We start from the raw sequence: 13435 nt of genomic DNA, 5'->3' as shown, positions 1-13435 counted from the left end.
CACAGCTAAGTATGTTAAATATTCGCTTATTATGAGCAGAGCGGCTGTGGTGCTGAGACCGCGATCAGTCTTCGCTGTTTATTTTGTACCGTCCATGGTGCTGAATGTTTGTGCGCCAGTAATAGTGCGCAACGATTTGATTCCCGTGGTCTAGACGTATTTTACCCATATAGTACTACAGGCCTCTGCACTAAGCTAATGTGACCCATCAATCAATTGGATGCTTTATGTTTTATGCTGCATTTGCTGAAGCATAAAACATTAGTCAATTATTGGTTATAAATATATAACCAACATAGGATACAGCATTGGCGTGGAACACCCTGAATTTAAATCAAATAAAATGTTAATAGCCACATGCGCATAATACAACAGGATAAGAATAAGAGATAAAAGTAACAAGTAATTAAAGAGCAGCAGGAAAAAATAACAATATTTCCAGGGGGTGCCGGTACAGAGTCAATGCGCGGGGGCACCGGTTAGTTGAGGTAGTATGTACATCTAGGTAGAGTTAATTAAAGTGACTATGCATAGATGACAACAGAGAGTGGTGTTGAGATGGGGGGGGGGGGGGGGGGGGCAATGCGAATAGTCTGGGTAGCCATTTGTTCAGGAGCCTTATGGCTTGGGGGTAGAAGCTGTTTTAGAAGCCTCTTGGACCTAGACTTGGCGCTCCGGTACCGCTTACCGTGTGGTAGCAGAGAGAACAATCTATGACTAGGGTGGCTGGAGTCTTTGACAATACCTAAAATAAAACCCATTAACTTCGAATCATCAGCAACAACAAAACAAATATCATGTCATGCAGACTTTGATGTTCGTAGCCTAGGTGCGCATCTTTATTCCCGATGGAGAAATTAGGCTCTGGAAATCACAAGAAAAAAGCTGTAGCCTATTCGGTGACGTCAATAAAAACAGTCATATTCAACCAAACTGCGCATTGACCAACCATTGAGAAGCATTGCACACAGCATCACGGCAGGACCAAGTAGGCTTCTCCGACGGAGAAACAATTGTCCACCATGGCACATCAGAAAATGCTGAAAAGGACACGCGACGTTCCAGGTTTTTTTGTCATTAAATGTTGTCTAACACATTTAACCGGGTGGTGTGAGAGCGCGCGCATCAATGTCATGTGTCGTCATGCAATTTCCAATTCAATTGTTCTTCTGACCATCTTGTCTTTTTCTTTCATGTCTCATTTCCTCCCTCAGGGAATATCAGGCGTTTGTAATGTGGGATTAACAACGCCTATAAAACTAGCATGATTACAAATGTCTCATATTGCAACCCTGTGGGAAATAACGTTGCATCGATGGCGCGCGCGCTCTTGAGATAATCAACGTTATCAAAATATGTGTAGCCTATAATAATCACCTGTTCTTCCCTATCGTTCATATACCAACAAACTGCGTTGTGTAGAGTGGAAAGATCATGCTATATAGGCTAATAATATGGCCAATGCATTGTTAGATCTGTTTGTATATATATATATAATATTTATATATATATTCCTGCACCGTATTTTTATTTCTTTTCTAAGATTTAGCCTACGGATGGGGGCGCAATATACCGCAATTGGGCATGCTATTGGGTTTATTTCGTCTCCACGACCCATGTCCTAACATTATTCCTCAACGATTAGATTGTGATTAAAAATGTATGAAAGAAATCGGATTAGGCTACACATTCCACCGAATGTGTCAGGCAGATCATGAATGTATAGCCTACGTCGAACAGGAAACAATGACTATCAGTCAGTGAGTGTATGGTAAACAGATTGTGTAGCAACTATTAAAGTCAAGTGTCAAGAGTGAATGAAAGTGATGCGCCTTGCTCTTTGCTTTTAGCCTCTTTACAGTGCTGCCTTGTAGAATCATGTTCAAGCAGCATTGTACAGGGCTATGACAGCGTAGAGAGATCCTCACCGCAGAGATACATGTCTGTATTTCTTTGACAGTGGATGGCAGACGGAGAGAATGACATCATCCATCAAAAAAAATACAGTCTCAACGAAAGAGATAAAAAGGTACCACATGTCTCACACAGTATAATTGTGTTACTCTAAACATGCAAGATAAATGCTGGCTTTTTAAAATCCATCTCCCATTGCCCTCAAACTCATCTCTGGATCTTGAAGCCAGTTCCACTTCCATTTTTTCATTGTTCCCCTCTAATTAGGGACCGATTTAGACCTGATTTTAGCAATTCATTATCAGGTAGAACAGAAAACCAGTGGGCTCCGGACCTTGTAGGGTCAGAGTTAAGCTCCTCTGTCCTATTGAGTTGCATGGTATTATTGATGTGTAAAGAAAATGCAAAGCAGTGCTGTGCCCTAATTCACACTAGTAGTCACAAAGAAAGAACTCTGTAAAACCGTCCCTCTTATTTCACCTCAGGTTAAGACATGGAGTTGCAGTCAAAGTCCTTTCTGTGCTTTGAATAATTTAACGGAAACCTACTGTGCAGTGAAAAAATATTTGCCCCCTTTCTAATTTTCTCTACTTTTGCATATTTTTGATACTGAATGTTATCAGATCTTCAACCAAAACCTAATATTAGATAAATGGAACCTGAGTAAACAAATAACACAACAATGACACACTTATTTAATTTATTTCATAAACAAAGTTATGCAAGACCCCATGCCCCTTGTGAAAAAGCTATTGCCTCCAAAAGTTGTGTGCCTCCAAAAGTTATACTTTTGAGTCATCTGTCCATAGAACATTCTTCCAAGAGTCTTGATGATCATCCATGTGCTTCCAGGTGTATTTTGGCAAACTTGAGTCAACGTTTTGGACAACATGGGTCCTATTATGCCTGATGAAAACGAAACACTGTATTCCACAGTAAGAACCTCATACCAACAGTCAAGCATGGTGGTGGTAGTGTGATGGCTTGGGGATGCTATACTGCCTCAGGACCTGGATTACTTGCTTTAATAGAAGGAACCGTGAATTCTGCTCTGTATTAGAGAATTCTACAGGAGAATGTCAGGCCATCCGTCTGTGAGCTGAAGCTTAAGCGCAGCTGGGCCATGCAGCAAGACAGTGATCCAAAACACACAATCAAGTCTACATGAAAATGATTAAAAAGCAACAAATGTAAAGTTTTAGAATGGCTTGGTCAAAGTCCAGACCTAATCCCAATTGAGATGTTGTGGCAGGACATAAAAAACTAGCAGTTCATGCTAGGAAACCCACAAATGCAAGAGTGGGCCGAAATTCCTCCACAGCGATGTTAGAAACTGATCAACAACTACAGGACGCATTTGGTTGGAGTCATTGCATCTGAAGCTGGCATAACCAGTTAGAGTGTAAGGGGGGAATTACTTTTTCACACAGGGGAATTGGGTGTTGCATAACTTTGTTAATTAAATAAATAAAGTAAGTTTACATTTTTATGTTATTTGTTATTTCAGGTTCCCTTTATCTAATGTTAGGTTTTGGTTGAAGATCTGATAACATTCCGTATCAAAAATAGAGAAAATCAGAAAGGGGGCTAAATACTTTTTCACAGTACTGTAACTGGTATAAATCCATTGGTAACTATGGATTTTGGTAGCTATGCTTCCATTGTTTCTATGCACACATTTCCAATACTATTAAACTGGAATCTGCTATGCTTCCATTGTTTCTATGCACACATTTCCAATACTATTAAACTGGAATCTGCTATGCTTCCATTGTTTCTATGCACACATTTCCAATACTATTAAACTGGAATCTGCTATGCTTCCATTGTTTATATGCACACATTTCTAATCTGCTTTTACTGCTTCCACTATTTTATGACTGTAAGGAAAGTGATTTTCTCTCCTTGTGTTCTTTGATATTATTTTATTCTACCTCTGAATCAGGGCTTCTAATATTATTCTCCCTTATTTTATATCAAATTTTATGTAAGTGGAGTATCCCAATAAGTTTTTACAGAATATTCTACTTTCCCTCTCTGCTCCTTTATCCTGATCCATGTCGGCCATAGGATTAGTGATGAAAGCTTCATTAACGAGTCAGCCTCCTCAGCCTTAATTATATAACAAGCTTTAGGTCATCAGGCCACCTTTACACTGTTACATATCAGCGATGGTCTTACACCTGAATGACCAGACCTAGATTGTCCTGGTTGAGTCCCAGACTGACCCAGGATGTGTCTGTTCAACAGTGGAATGACACTGGATCCATGAGAATTTCACATCATGAAAATTCAAACTTAAAACTTGCTCTTGATCAATGGGGTGTACATGCACCACAGATAATATAACTTACACCAAATCATATTTTCTTGAAAACACAGTTTTATTGAGACAAAAAAACATGCTGTGCAAAGCATTATCTCTGATGCGGTCCATATGTACGGTGTCCATATTAGGACAATCTCAGCAGGACATGTTTTTATCTCAGGCTGTCCTATTATGGGCAACATACAACATGTGGCCCTGGTGAAGGGCCTAGGGAATGGGGATATTGGGGTCAGGCACTTGGAGTCGTCATTGGCTGCAGCTGGAACAGGGCTGCAGGCCGTTCTCGTTGCACCAGGTGCACTTCAGGGCTTTGAAAGAGTCTGTGAAGCAGTTGCGGAAAACAGACATCTTGCTACCATGGCACATGGGGCACGGGACGAAGGCAAAGCCCCCACAGGTCTGGCACGTATGGGGGTGCTGTACCCTCTGGGGGAAAAGGCACATGCACTCACACACAAACATACACAAACACACACACACACGCCAGTCATGCCACTGGCTAAATTCATAGTTTAGCATAGTTCGGTACTGTATAGAAGATCTTTGGGGGTTTGCTCTGCTGCATTGTAGTAAGCATAATTGAGCTCTTTGCTTTGATAGCTTGCCAACATGGCCTTGTATTCTGCTGAAATTTTCCCTGGGAGGAAAGGGTTAAATACAGAGCTTTTTTCAGAGCACTATGCCTGTGTAAGTATCTTGGCTCTGTTTGAATCACTTCAGTTCACACAACCTTAATTTGCCACCCCTGAGTGATATGACTCTCACCCGTGTGTGTGAACAAATTTGTTGGATGAGAATCAATAACGAGCCTTCCATTATTGATGGCCATTTATTGATGCCCGTGCATCATTTATGTCAGTTCCCTGATCTATTATTGATGTCATATCTGACTGAGGTTTATTCTTCATTCATTCTCCACTGCTGGGCTGAAGGGGGAATGGAATCAAGGCCTTCTATTCCTATTCTGTACTGTGTATCTCTCTAGATCACTGGTTCTTAATCCTGGTCGTTTGTTTTTGCCCTAGCACTACACACCTGATTCAAATCATCAACTTGTCATCAGGCTTTGATGATTTGAATCAAAGAACTACACATCTGATTCAAATCATCAACTTGTCATCAGGCTTTGATGATTTGAATCAAAGCACTACACACCTGATTCAAATCATCAACTTGTCATCAGGCTTTGATGATTTGAATCAAAGAACTACACATCTGATTCAAATCATCAACTTGTCATCAGGCTTTGATGATTTGAATCAAAGCACTACACATCTAATTCAAATCATAAACTTGTCATCAGGCTTTGATGATTTGAATCAAAGCACCACACATCTAATTCAAATCATCAACTTGTCATCAGGCTTTGATGATTTGAATCAAAGCACTACACATCTAATTCAAATCATCAACTTGTCATCAGGCTTTGATGATTTCAAAGCACTACACATCTAATTCAAATCATAAACTTGTCATCAGGCTTTGATGATTGAATCAAAGCACCACACATCTAATTCAAATCATCAACTTGTCATCAGGCTTTGATGATTTGAATCAAAGCACTACACATCTAATTCAAATCATCAACTTGTCATCAGGCTTTGATGATTTGAATCAAAGCACTTCACACCTGATTCAAATCATCAACTTGTCATCAGGTGTTGATGATTTGAATCAAAGCACTACACACCTGATTCAAATCATCAACTTATCATCAGGCTTTGGGTCCCCAGGACTAGGACTGGGAACCACTGCTCTAGATCACAGATACATAGAACTGGTATTTTGTCACAGTAGATGAGTAGCCAATGTGGTATAGAAGTGCTCTACTGCTAGCCTGTGTTTCATTGATGTTTGTTTGGACAGAGGCATCATTTGAAACATGACATTTAACTAGTTAATAACTGTGCAGTTACCTGTGTTATTACTGAACGTATTATATCTGTCGCATGGTGGTACTTGATGAACAATTACCTCAATTTTGGCCAGAAGATCCTGAAGTTCTCCTGATTCATTCATGCCCAATATTTTTTCAGCACCCTGCAAAGTTATTATCATAGTGTAAGATTCCTCATATCCTTACTAAACATATGATTATTTCATAGATGTATGGTCATAACACTGATATGTTCAAGGTGGATTATATATTTTGTTTGAGGGTAATACGAGCTATAATGTTTCACAATAGGATGTTAGTAATTTCAAACGTCAACATAAAGCATTTTAGAGTAGGAGTGCTGTATCAGGTCCCTCTGTCCATGTTATCTTATTCGTTATGATATAAAATGCCACACTAATCCTAAATCAGCACTCCTAGTCTGAGATGGTTTATTAATACAGGCTCAGGAATTTTTAAATGAACTGTATGAACAAGTGAAAGCTCTGACCCCGAGATAGTGTCCATCGATGAACACGACTGGTAGCGAGGGAGGTTCGCCCACATGCTTGCATCGTTCCTCCAGGTCCTTCCCATACTCACAGTCCAGGGCTATGTTCTTTTCCAGGAACTTAACCCTGTGGTTGGAGAAGATCTTCCGGACCAACTCACACCTCTCAAATGTGGCCCTTACTACTCGGAAGCTGGTGGTGTATATCACTATCCGCCCAAACTCTAGTGTCAACTTCGGCTAGAAAGGAAAACACATAAAAAATTCAATGAGTTGCTGTATGTGATTAACCATCTATAAAAAGGTAACTGCCAAAAATAAATAAACACCAACATAAAGTGTCTTAATAGGGCGTTGGGCCACCAGAACAGCTTCAATTCACCTTGACATAGATTCTACAAGTGTCCGGAACTCTATTGGAGGGATGTGACACCATTCTTCCACAATAAATTCCATAATTTGCTGTTGTGTTAATGGTGGTGGAAAACGCTGTCTCAGGCCCCGCTCCAGTCTCCAGTGTTCAATTGGGTTGAGATCAGGTAACCGTTTAGAAATTACAGCACTGTTTGTACATAGTCCACCCATTTAAGAAGACCAGAAGTATTGGGACAAATTCACTTATATGTGTATTACAGTAGTAAAAAGTTATGTATTTGGTCCCATATTTATAGCACACAATGACTACATAAAGCTTGTGACTTTACAAACTTGTTGAATGCGTTTGCTGTTTGTTTTGGTTGTGTTTCAGATTGTTTTGTGCCCAATAGGAATTAATGGAAAATAATGTTATTGTGCCATTTTGAAGTCCCTTTTATTGTAAATGAGAATATAATATATTTTCTAAACACTTCTACATTAATGTGGATGCTACCATGATTACGGATAATCCTGAATGAAATGTGAATAATGATTAGTGAGAAAGTTACAGACGCACAAATATCATACACCCAAGACATGCTAACCCCCTCTCACCATTACAATAACAAGGGAGGTTAGCATTTTTTATGCTGAAATTTCTAAATGGTTCACCTGATATGGATGAAAATAGCCTCAAATTAAAGCTGACAGTGTGCACTTCAGTCATTGTGTAATTTCAAATCCAAAATGATTGAGTATAGAGCCAAAACAACAACTACATTGTCACTGTCCCAATACTTTTGAAGCTCACTACAGTACCTGGAATTTGATATATTCTGTCATCTCTGTATTTTATATGCAGACATCTTGTAGTATTGCAATGTTTCAATCCCTCAAAATCAAGTTTTCATATACTGGAAAATTACAGAGCTTTAATTCTATATTTCAGGCATATTTGGGCTGTTTTGTAGCTTTCTTTACATTTACTTTCTTTTCACACAGTAGTTTGAAAACACTATACTGCAGACCCTTTAAATATAGCATATTATGAGCCTGTTTCCCAGACACAGATTAATAAACCTAGTCATGGATTAAAAATAAATGGTTTATCTCTGTTGAAATAGCTTTGAGACTTAATCTTTGTCCAGATAACGGGCTCCTAAAGATTACATTTCACAATCGTAACAATGGCCAGACCAGATTTCCAATTTTATGAACATAGAGGGAAAAGTACCATTTGACTCGAAAATATGAGTTAACAAAATCCTCTCTGTTTAATGTGAAATTCAACTTTGACTGTGGAAATGTATTCAACTTGTAACTTGTTTCAAAAGGGCACTTCTTCTTTGTTTGTTATTAATTGCAGCTACAGTAACTGAACTATCTAGTCTGTGTAACACTACAGCCTATCAGAGGAGGCTGGTAGGAGGAGCTATAGGAGAATGGGCTCATTGTAATGGCTGGAATGGAATGAATGGAACGTTATTAAACACGTCAAAAACATATGGAAACCACATTTGACTCCTTTCCATTAGTTCCATTCCAACCATTACAATGAGCCCGTCCTCCTATAGCTCCTCCCACCAACCTCCTCTGCAGCCCATACAGTATTCAGTACACCATATCTGGCAGACAGTGTTGTGTATCTACTACAGCCCTGAGTAACCACACAGGTAATCCCTCTCTACGCCTGGCTGGCAATACTATGCACTCTTTTCACAGGCCTCATTCCATTACCACCAAATCCTGCTCTAGGAGTCTCACATAATTCCCATATTGTGCTTTAATGCAAGTTATCTAATTATGCTTACTGCTCATTAACTCTTTACACAGAAAATGCTAGAAAGCAAAGTATAGATAATTAATTAACCTGATTAGCTTCTCTTGAAACATTTAACGAAATGCATCATTCATTCCCAAGTGACCTTGTCCTCCTTTGTGTTCATTTGTCCAGGGACTGAGAGTGACTACCTGTAACCAGATGTCAGCCAGTGACATTGTGGAGGAGGTTGGCTACTGGCCTTTTACATATATGGACGTAATGCATATGACAAACAGTTATGCGATGTCATTAACACTAAGCGGTCTACGGTGTCCATATTAGGACAGCCTCAGTCTCAGCAGAACTTGCTTTATTATTGTTTTCTACCAGTAGTGGGTTTTGAGAGAAAAACAATATTGAGAGAGTGATCGGTTTATTTGGATGTTTAAACCTGGTTTACCTTGTATACTAATTAGAACATGTGCTGTGCTGTTCTCGGTCTTGTAATTTATTATATGAGACGAGGATATAAACAGCACCTGTTTTCCCTTGGTTATAAAGATACTTTCTAGGTTATAAAGCATCTTTTGATATTTTATGCAGACAAATGTTTAGAATATTAAATCATGTTTATTATGTTATATGGAGCCTGTAAGATGTATAGTGCCTATAATTTAAGCTGACACACTACACTGTTAAAAGGTAGTCAACTATTCAATTAAAACATAGACTCTGCTGTTTTTTAACACTGTGTAAAGTGAATGCAATAATAACCAGTGTTGACATGTTACTTTTATCTATTTACTGAGTTAACATTATGTGAAAGTGTTACATTTACTCTGTGTAGTGTGGGACAATATTAACAGTTTTGGGTTTTGAATTTAACACTAGAATTTATTTACCATTCACAATTTTGCTGTGATGCACTAGCAAACAAATGAGAACTATGAAAAAACACTGAAAAGGTACAACACATATTCATCATACTTTCACCTAGATCACTTACCCCAAATGCATTAGGGAGATTTTCAAATAAGGCCTGACCTGCACTGACTTTGTGCTTGACTCCCCTCACAGTCCCATTGTTGCTGAGGATGTTGACACGCTTGTGGCTGATCGGTGCTCTGTCCTTTGAGGTCCCCGCATACATGAGCAGATCCTCTGGCTCACTCTCGCTATAATCCAACTCGGAGCCCAGAAACCCATACAGAAAACCATGTCCGTTAGCATCTCCACTTGTGGAAGGTGTACTGATCCGGTCTACATCCAAACTACTGGTGCAGTCTGAATCCAACGAGTCTGATGGCCCCTCATCTTTAAAAATCTCCTTCAGCACCCGACCGCTATTCCCCGAAGCCACGCGGAACCTCAGCTGCTTCTGGGGCTTCTCTTCACCCGGCAGTGTCAACATTGTCTCCTCCATTGGAAAACCCAGTAGTAGATTACATGGTCCAGAAAGGTGCTTTGCAGTCCCCTTCTTCTTTCATTCGAAGCTTAACATAACCACCTTTGACTAGACAAACTATTTTTTCCTCATGGATTACTAGAGTAATCCTCACAGTTTGAAGAGTTCTAAAAAAGACTGGCAGTCCTAAGCTGCCTCGCTCTTGAAGTTGCAGTACAGGATCAGTAAATAATGCATGTATTTCTACCATGGTAACAGAGAAAAGCAACCTAAAGTAAACCGATAGCCCCTGCTGAATAATTCATCACACTTTGCAGTTTTCTCTGAAGATTTGACAAAACAGTTTTGAACAAACTGGCAAAATAGTTTTGAACAAACTGGGATGGATCAGTCTCCAACCTGCCAAAATTGTACAAAGTAACATTTGCCTGAACAAGGTACACTTTCACATTGCACTTGTGTGACTGATTTTCCATAGGGATCTGATTTGAACCGGTGATCATTCATTACATAATATGTCTGTTTAGGAAGAAAATCTCATCTATTGTCTTACAGACATTCTAAGTCTCCAACACCAACACACACCCTGGATGAGGAAGATTGTGACCATTTGAATTGTGTGAAGGCCGAGGCATTGTGCTTGGCAGTAAGTGCCTCCTCAGAATTGTGTTGTGACTACATGCACACACCCGTTGAACATGAATGAATGACATAAGGAGACGTCCATACATCCTTTGTCCTCATTGGTGTACATTTCCCTCCCTTTGAACTCTGGGGGAAAGCAAGGCTGCTGTTACACCCATCGTAGAGCCGGCGACAGGGAAAGGTGTTCATCAAACACACCTCACCCAACAGTAGTGGACCAGACCATATAATGTATCACGGCCACACAATACCATGGTGTGTCTGCAGAAACACCTTGCCTCAGACATAAAGATACTGCCTCAGACACAGGTCTTGAAGTGTCTTTGTGCAAATATGGTACTTTGGTACTTTAGCTAGAGCCGTGGCAAGACCACTTTGTTTGAGTGGCCCAGGTCAGCCTCTGAGGGAAGATGGGCCCTGACCCCTCATCCCTGTGCCCAGCTGTCAATGTTGTCGCATGTGCCGATGAGACAGACCAGGGGGAAGTGGGATGGCTCTTACTGGTGCCTCAGAGGCCTAGTACTATGAGATCGGCTGTGGTGCCAACTCCTATTGATCTGAGGCGACTCTCATACTCTCGTAGATTTCTTGATGATATGAGAACATTAAAGTGGCAATCAGCAGTAGAAACAATAACAAAGCATTTTCCCTGTTTTGGTAAAAGCTGAGGGATGGGGTCTGGAGAAATGTAACCACTCTCAAATTCATAGACAGAGCTATGGATGCAAGGAATGACCATCCATGTTTAATGTTATCTAAATTATAGTTTCAACCATGTACTGAGGCTACATTGTTTGTTGACATTTACTTTGTTTACAAACATTGGAGTAAACAAGTTTATATTTTGGGTTCTGGTATGACAGTTAAACTAAGCTCATGAGGCATTTATAAGTTATATTTTTCAAGAATCAATAGGTACATATAGAGTCCAAAAATGAATGTAGCTTCTGCTGATTGCTCCTTTAAAGCTGCTATAGAGATTTAGTTTTGTATGTAATGGGTTATTTCATGTTACTGCTAGGGCCAAATGGACAGTGGTGAGAAGCTAGTGTGGGAAGGTGACAAGAACAGAACAGTATGTCTCTCGTGGATTAGTAGGTGCACAGGGTACATTGGACAGTCAACGCCAATACCCCCTGTGGTGAAGCTGTTGTAGTGATAGTGTCTGTAAGACTAGTTACCGCAAGCAGCTGAGATTATCCATGCACCCACTGTGCACAGAGGTCAGTTCAACGACTAGCCAATATTTGATTGAGAAGTCAACTAACATGAATTATATGTAAAATCAACAAACTTCAAGCCATGTCAATAAAAGTGGGTAGGGAATGACCTTTTGAACACCCAATAGGTCTTCTATGGTTAAGGGCAGTGTCTTTCCCTCTAAATGTCATATTTGTGTCCGACAGAGCAACTGGGACTCAAAGGGGACCTTCCCTTAACCTACCAGCACCCGGCTTTCATCCCCACATTTCATGCTATTGACTAGTCTCTCGTGACAGATGGTTCTGGGATTAGCTATTGGCTTATCAAACGTATCACAACACAATGTTAGACTGCACCTCCTCCCACACCCAAGGCATCAAAGAGTAGGCTCGTGATCAGTAAAGAGAATCATAAAAATAAAAAAACATCACACGATAGAGAACCCTGAAAAACTGTACATTCATTGTTATATCACTGACTTCAGTAAAAAACATCTGCCATTTTATCTGGGCGTGTTCATTTGGCACCAAATGGAAGAAAATGGACTGAAACAAGGCCGGACTATCTAGACTCCAATAAGAAACGTTTTTAATCATTGTGTGCCCTGATGAACACAACGCTGGTTTGATCAGATTCAGAAAAGCAAATATTTTGTGTGATTCAAGGAACCAAATATACTCAATATTAAACAGAGTGCATCGAAGTGAGAGACTGTGATCAAGAATAAGCCCTTCACAAATGAGTTGTTTTAAAAAAAATGTTTTATTCAATTCAATTCTACTCCATTCTATTATATTCTATTTTAGCTGTTAGGAGTCAAAGTCTTTGAGCTCACTCAAAGGTTCCCTTTACATGGCAATCAACCTGATCCATCCCCCAAGTATAATAGAACAACATCCACCAGAGGGCAGACTGGAATTAAATTTGCAGTGAAATAACAGGCTGGCCCATTACCTCCCAAAGGGCTAGAGAGACAAGGACTAATGCCTGTATCTATGAGCCTGGCTCAGCTCACTCCCTGGGGCTGAAGGAGGGATCAATCTCCCCCCATTAGCAAATCGTTCCAACCCACTGAACAGGAAAGAGTGAGAGGAGTACATCTCGTTGAGAGACGGCCATACTAATAATCAGAAAGAGACTAAGATGCCAAATATATATATTTTTTTTCTCCCCAATTTCGTGATATCCAATTGATAGTTACAGTTTTGTCCCATACGGACTCAGGAGAGTCGAAGGTCGAGAGCCGGGGGCCTCCCGGGTGGCGCAGTGGTTAAGGGCGCTGTACTGCAGTGCCAGCTGTCCCTGGGTTCGCGCCCAGGCTCTGTCGTAACCGGCCGCGACCGGGAGGTCTGTGGGGCGACGCACAATTGGCTTAGCGTCGTCCGGGTTAGGGAGGGCTTGGTCGGTAGGGATGTCCTTGTCTCATCGCGCAC

General features: G+C 40.4%; 1 protein-coding gene across 1 annotated transcript; it reads right to left on the bottom strand.

Annotated features, from left to right (window-relative positions):
- Positions 1-5415: 5415 nt before the first annotated feature.
- Positions 5416-10276, bottom strand: grxcr1a (glutaredoxin and cysteine rich domain containing 1 a). Its single transcript, XM_021561544.2, has 3 exons — positions 9756-10276; positions 6631-6870; positions 5416-6283 (listed from the first exon to the last, which is right to left on the bottom strand). Exons 1-3 carry the CDS (start codon positions 10170-10172, stop codon positions 6137-6139), a joined length of 804 nt encoding a protein of 267 aa, XP_021417219.2. The 5' UTR covers positions 10173-10276; the 3' UTR covers positions 5416-6136.
- Between the last annotated feature and the right edge of the window lie 3159 nt (positions 10277-13435).

Source organism: Oncorhynchus mykiss, chromosome 14 (assembly GCF_013265735.2).
Source record: "Oncorhynchus mykiss isolate Arlee chromosome 14, USDA_OmykA_1.1, whole genome shotgun sequence".
In the NCBI taxonomy this organism is placed as follows: domain Eukaryota; kingdom Metazoa; phylum Chordata; class Actinopteri; order Salmoniformes; family Salmonidae; genus Oncorhynchus; species Oncorhynchus mykiss.
Note: the sequence above shows the minus strand (reverse complement) of the source record. Positions and strands in the feature narration are given on the sequence as shown.

Excerpts from the sequence above, each read along its gene's own strand:
- grxcr1a (XM_021561544.2), bottom strand. The coding sequence starts at position 10,172 with ATGGAGGAGACAATGTTGACACTGCCGGGTGAAGAGAAGCCCCAGAAG. Across the intron at positions 6,871-9,755 it reads ATCTCCCTAATGCATTTGGG|CCGAAGTTGACACTAGAGTT; the intron begins GTAAGTGATCTA and ends TTTCCTTTCTAG. Across the intron at positions 6,284-6,630 it reads TCGATGGACACTATCTCGGG|GGTGCTGAAAAAATATTGGG; the intron begins GTCAGAGCTTTC and ends ATAACTTTGCAG.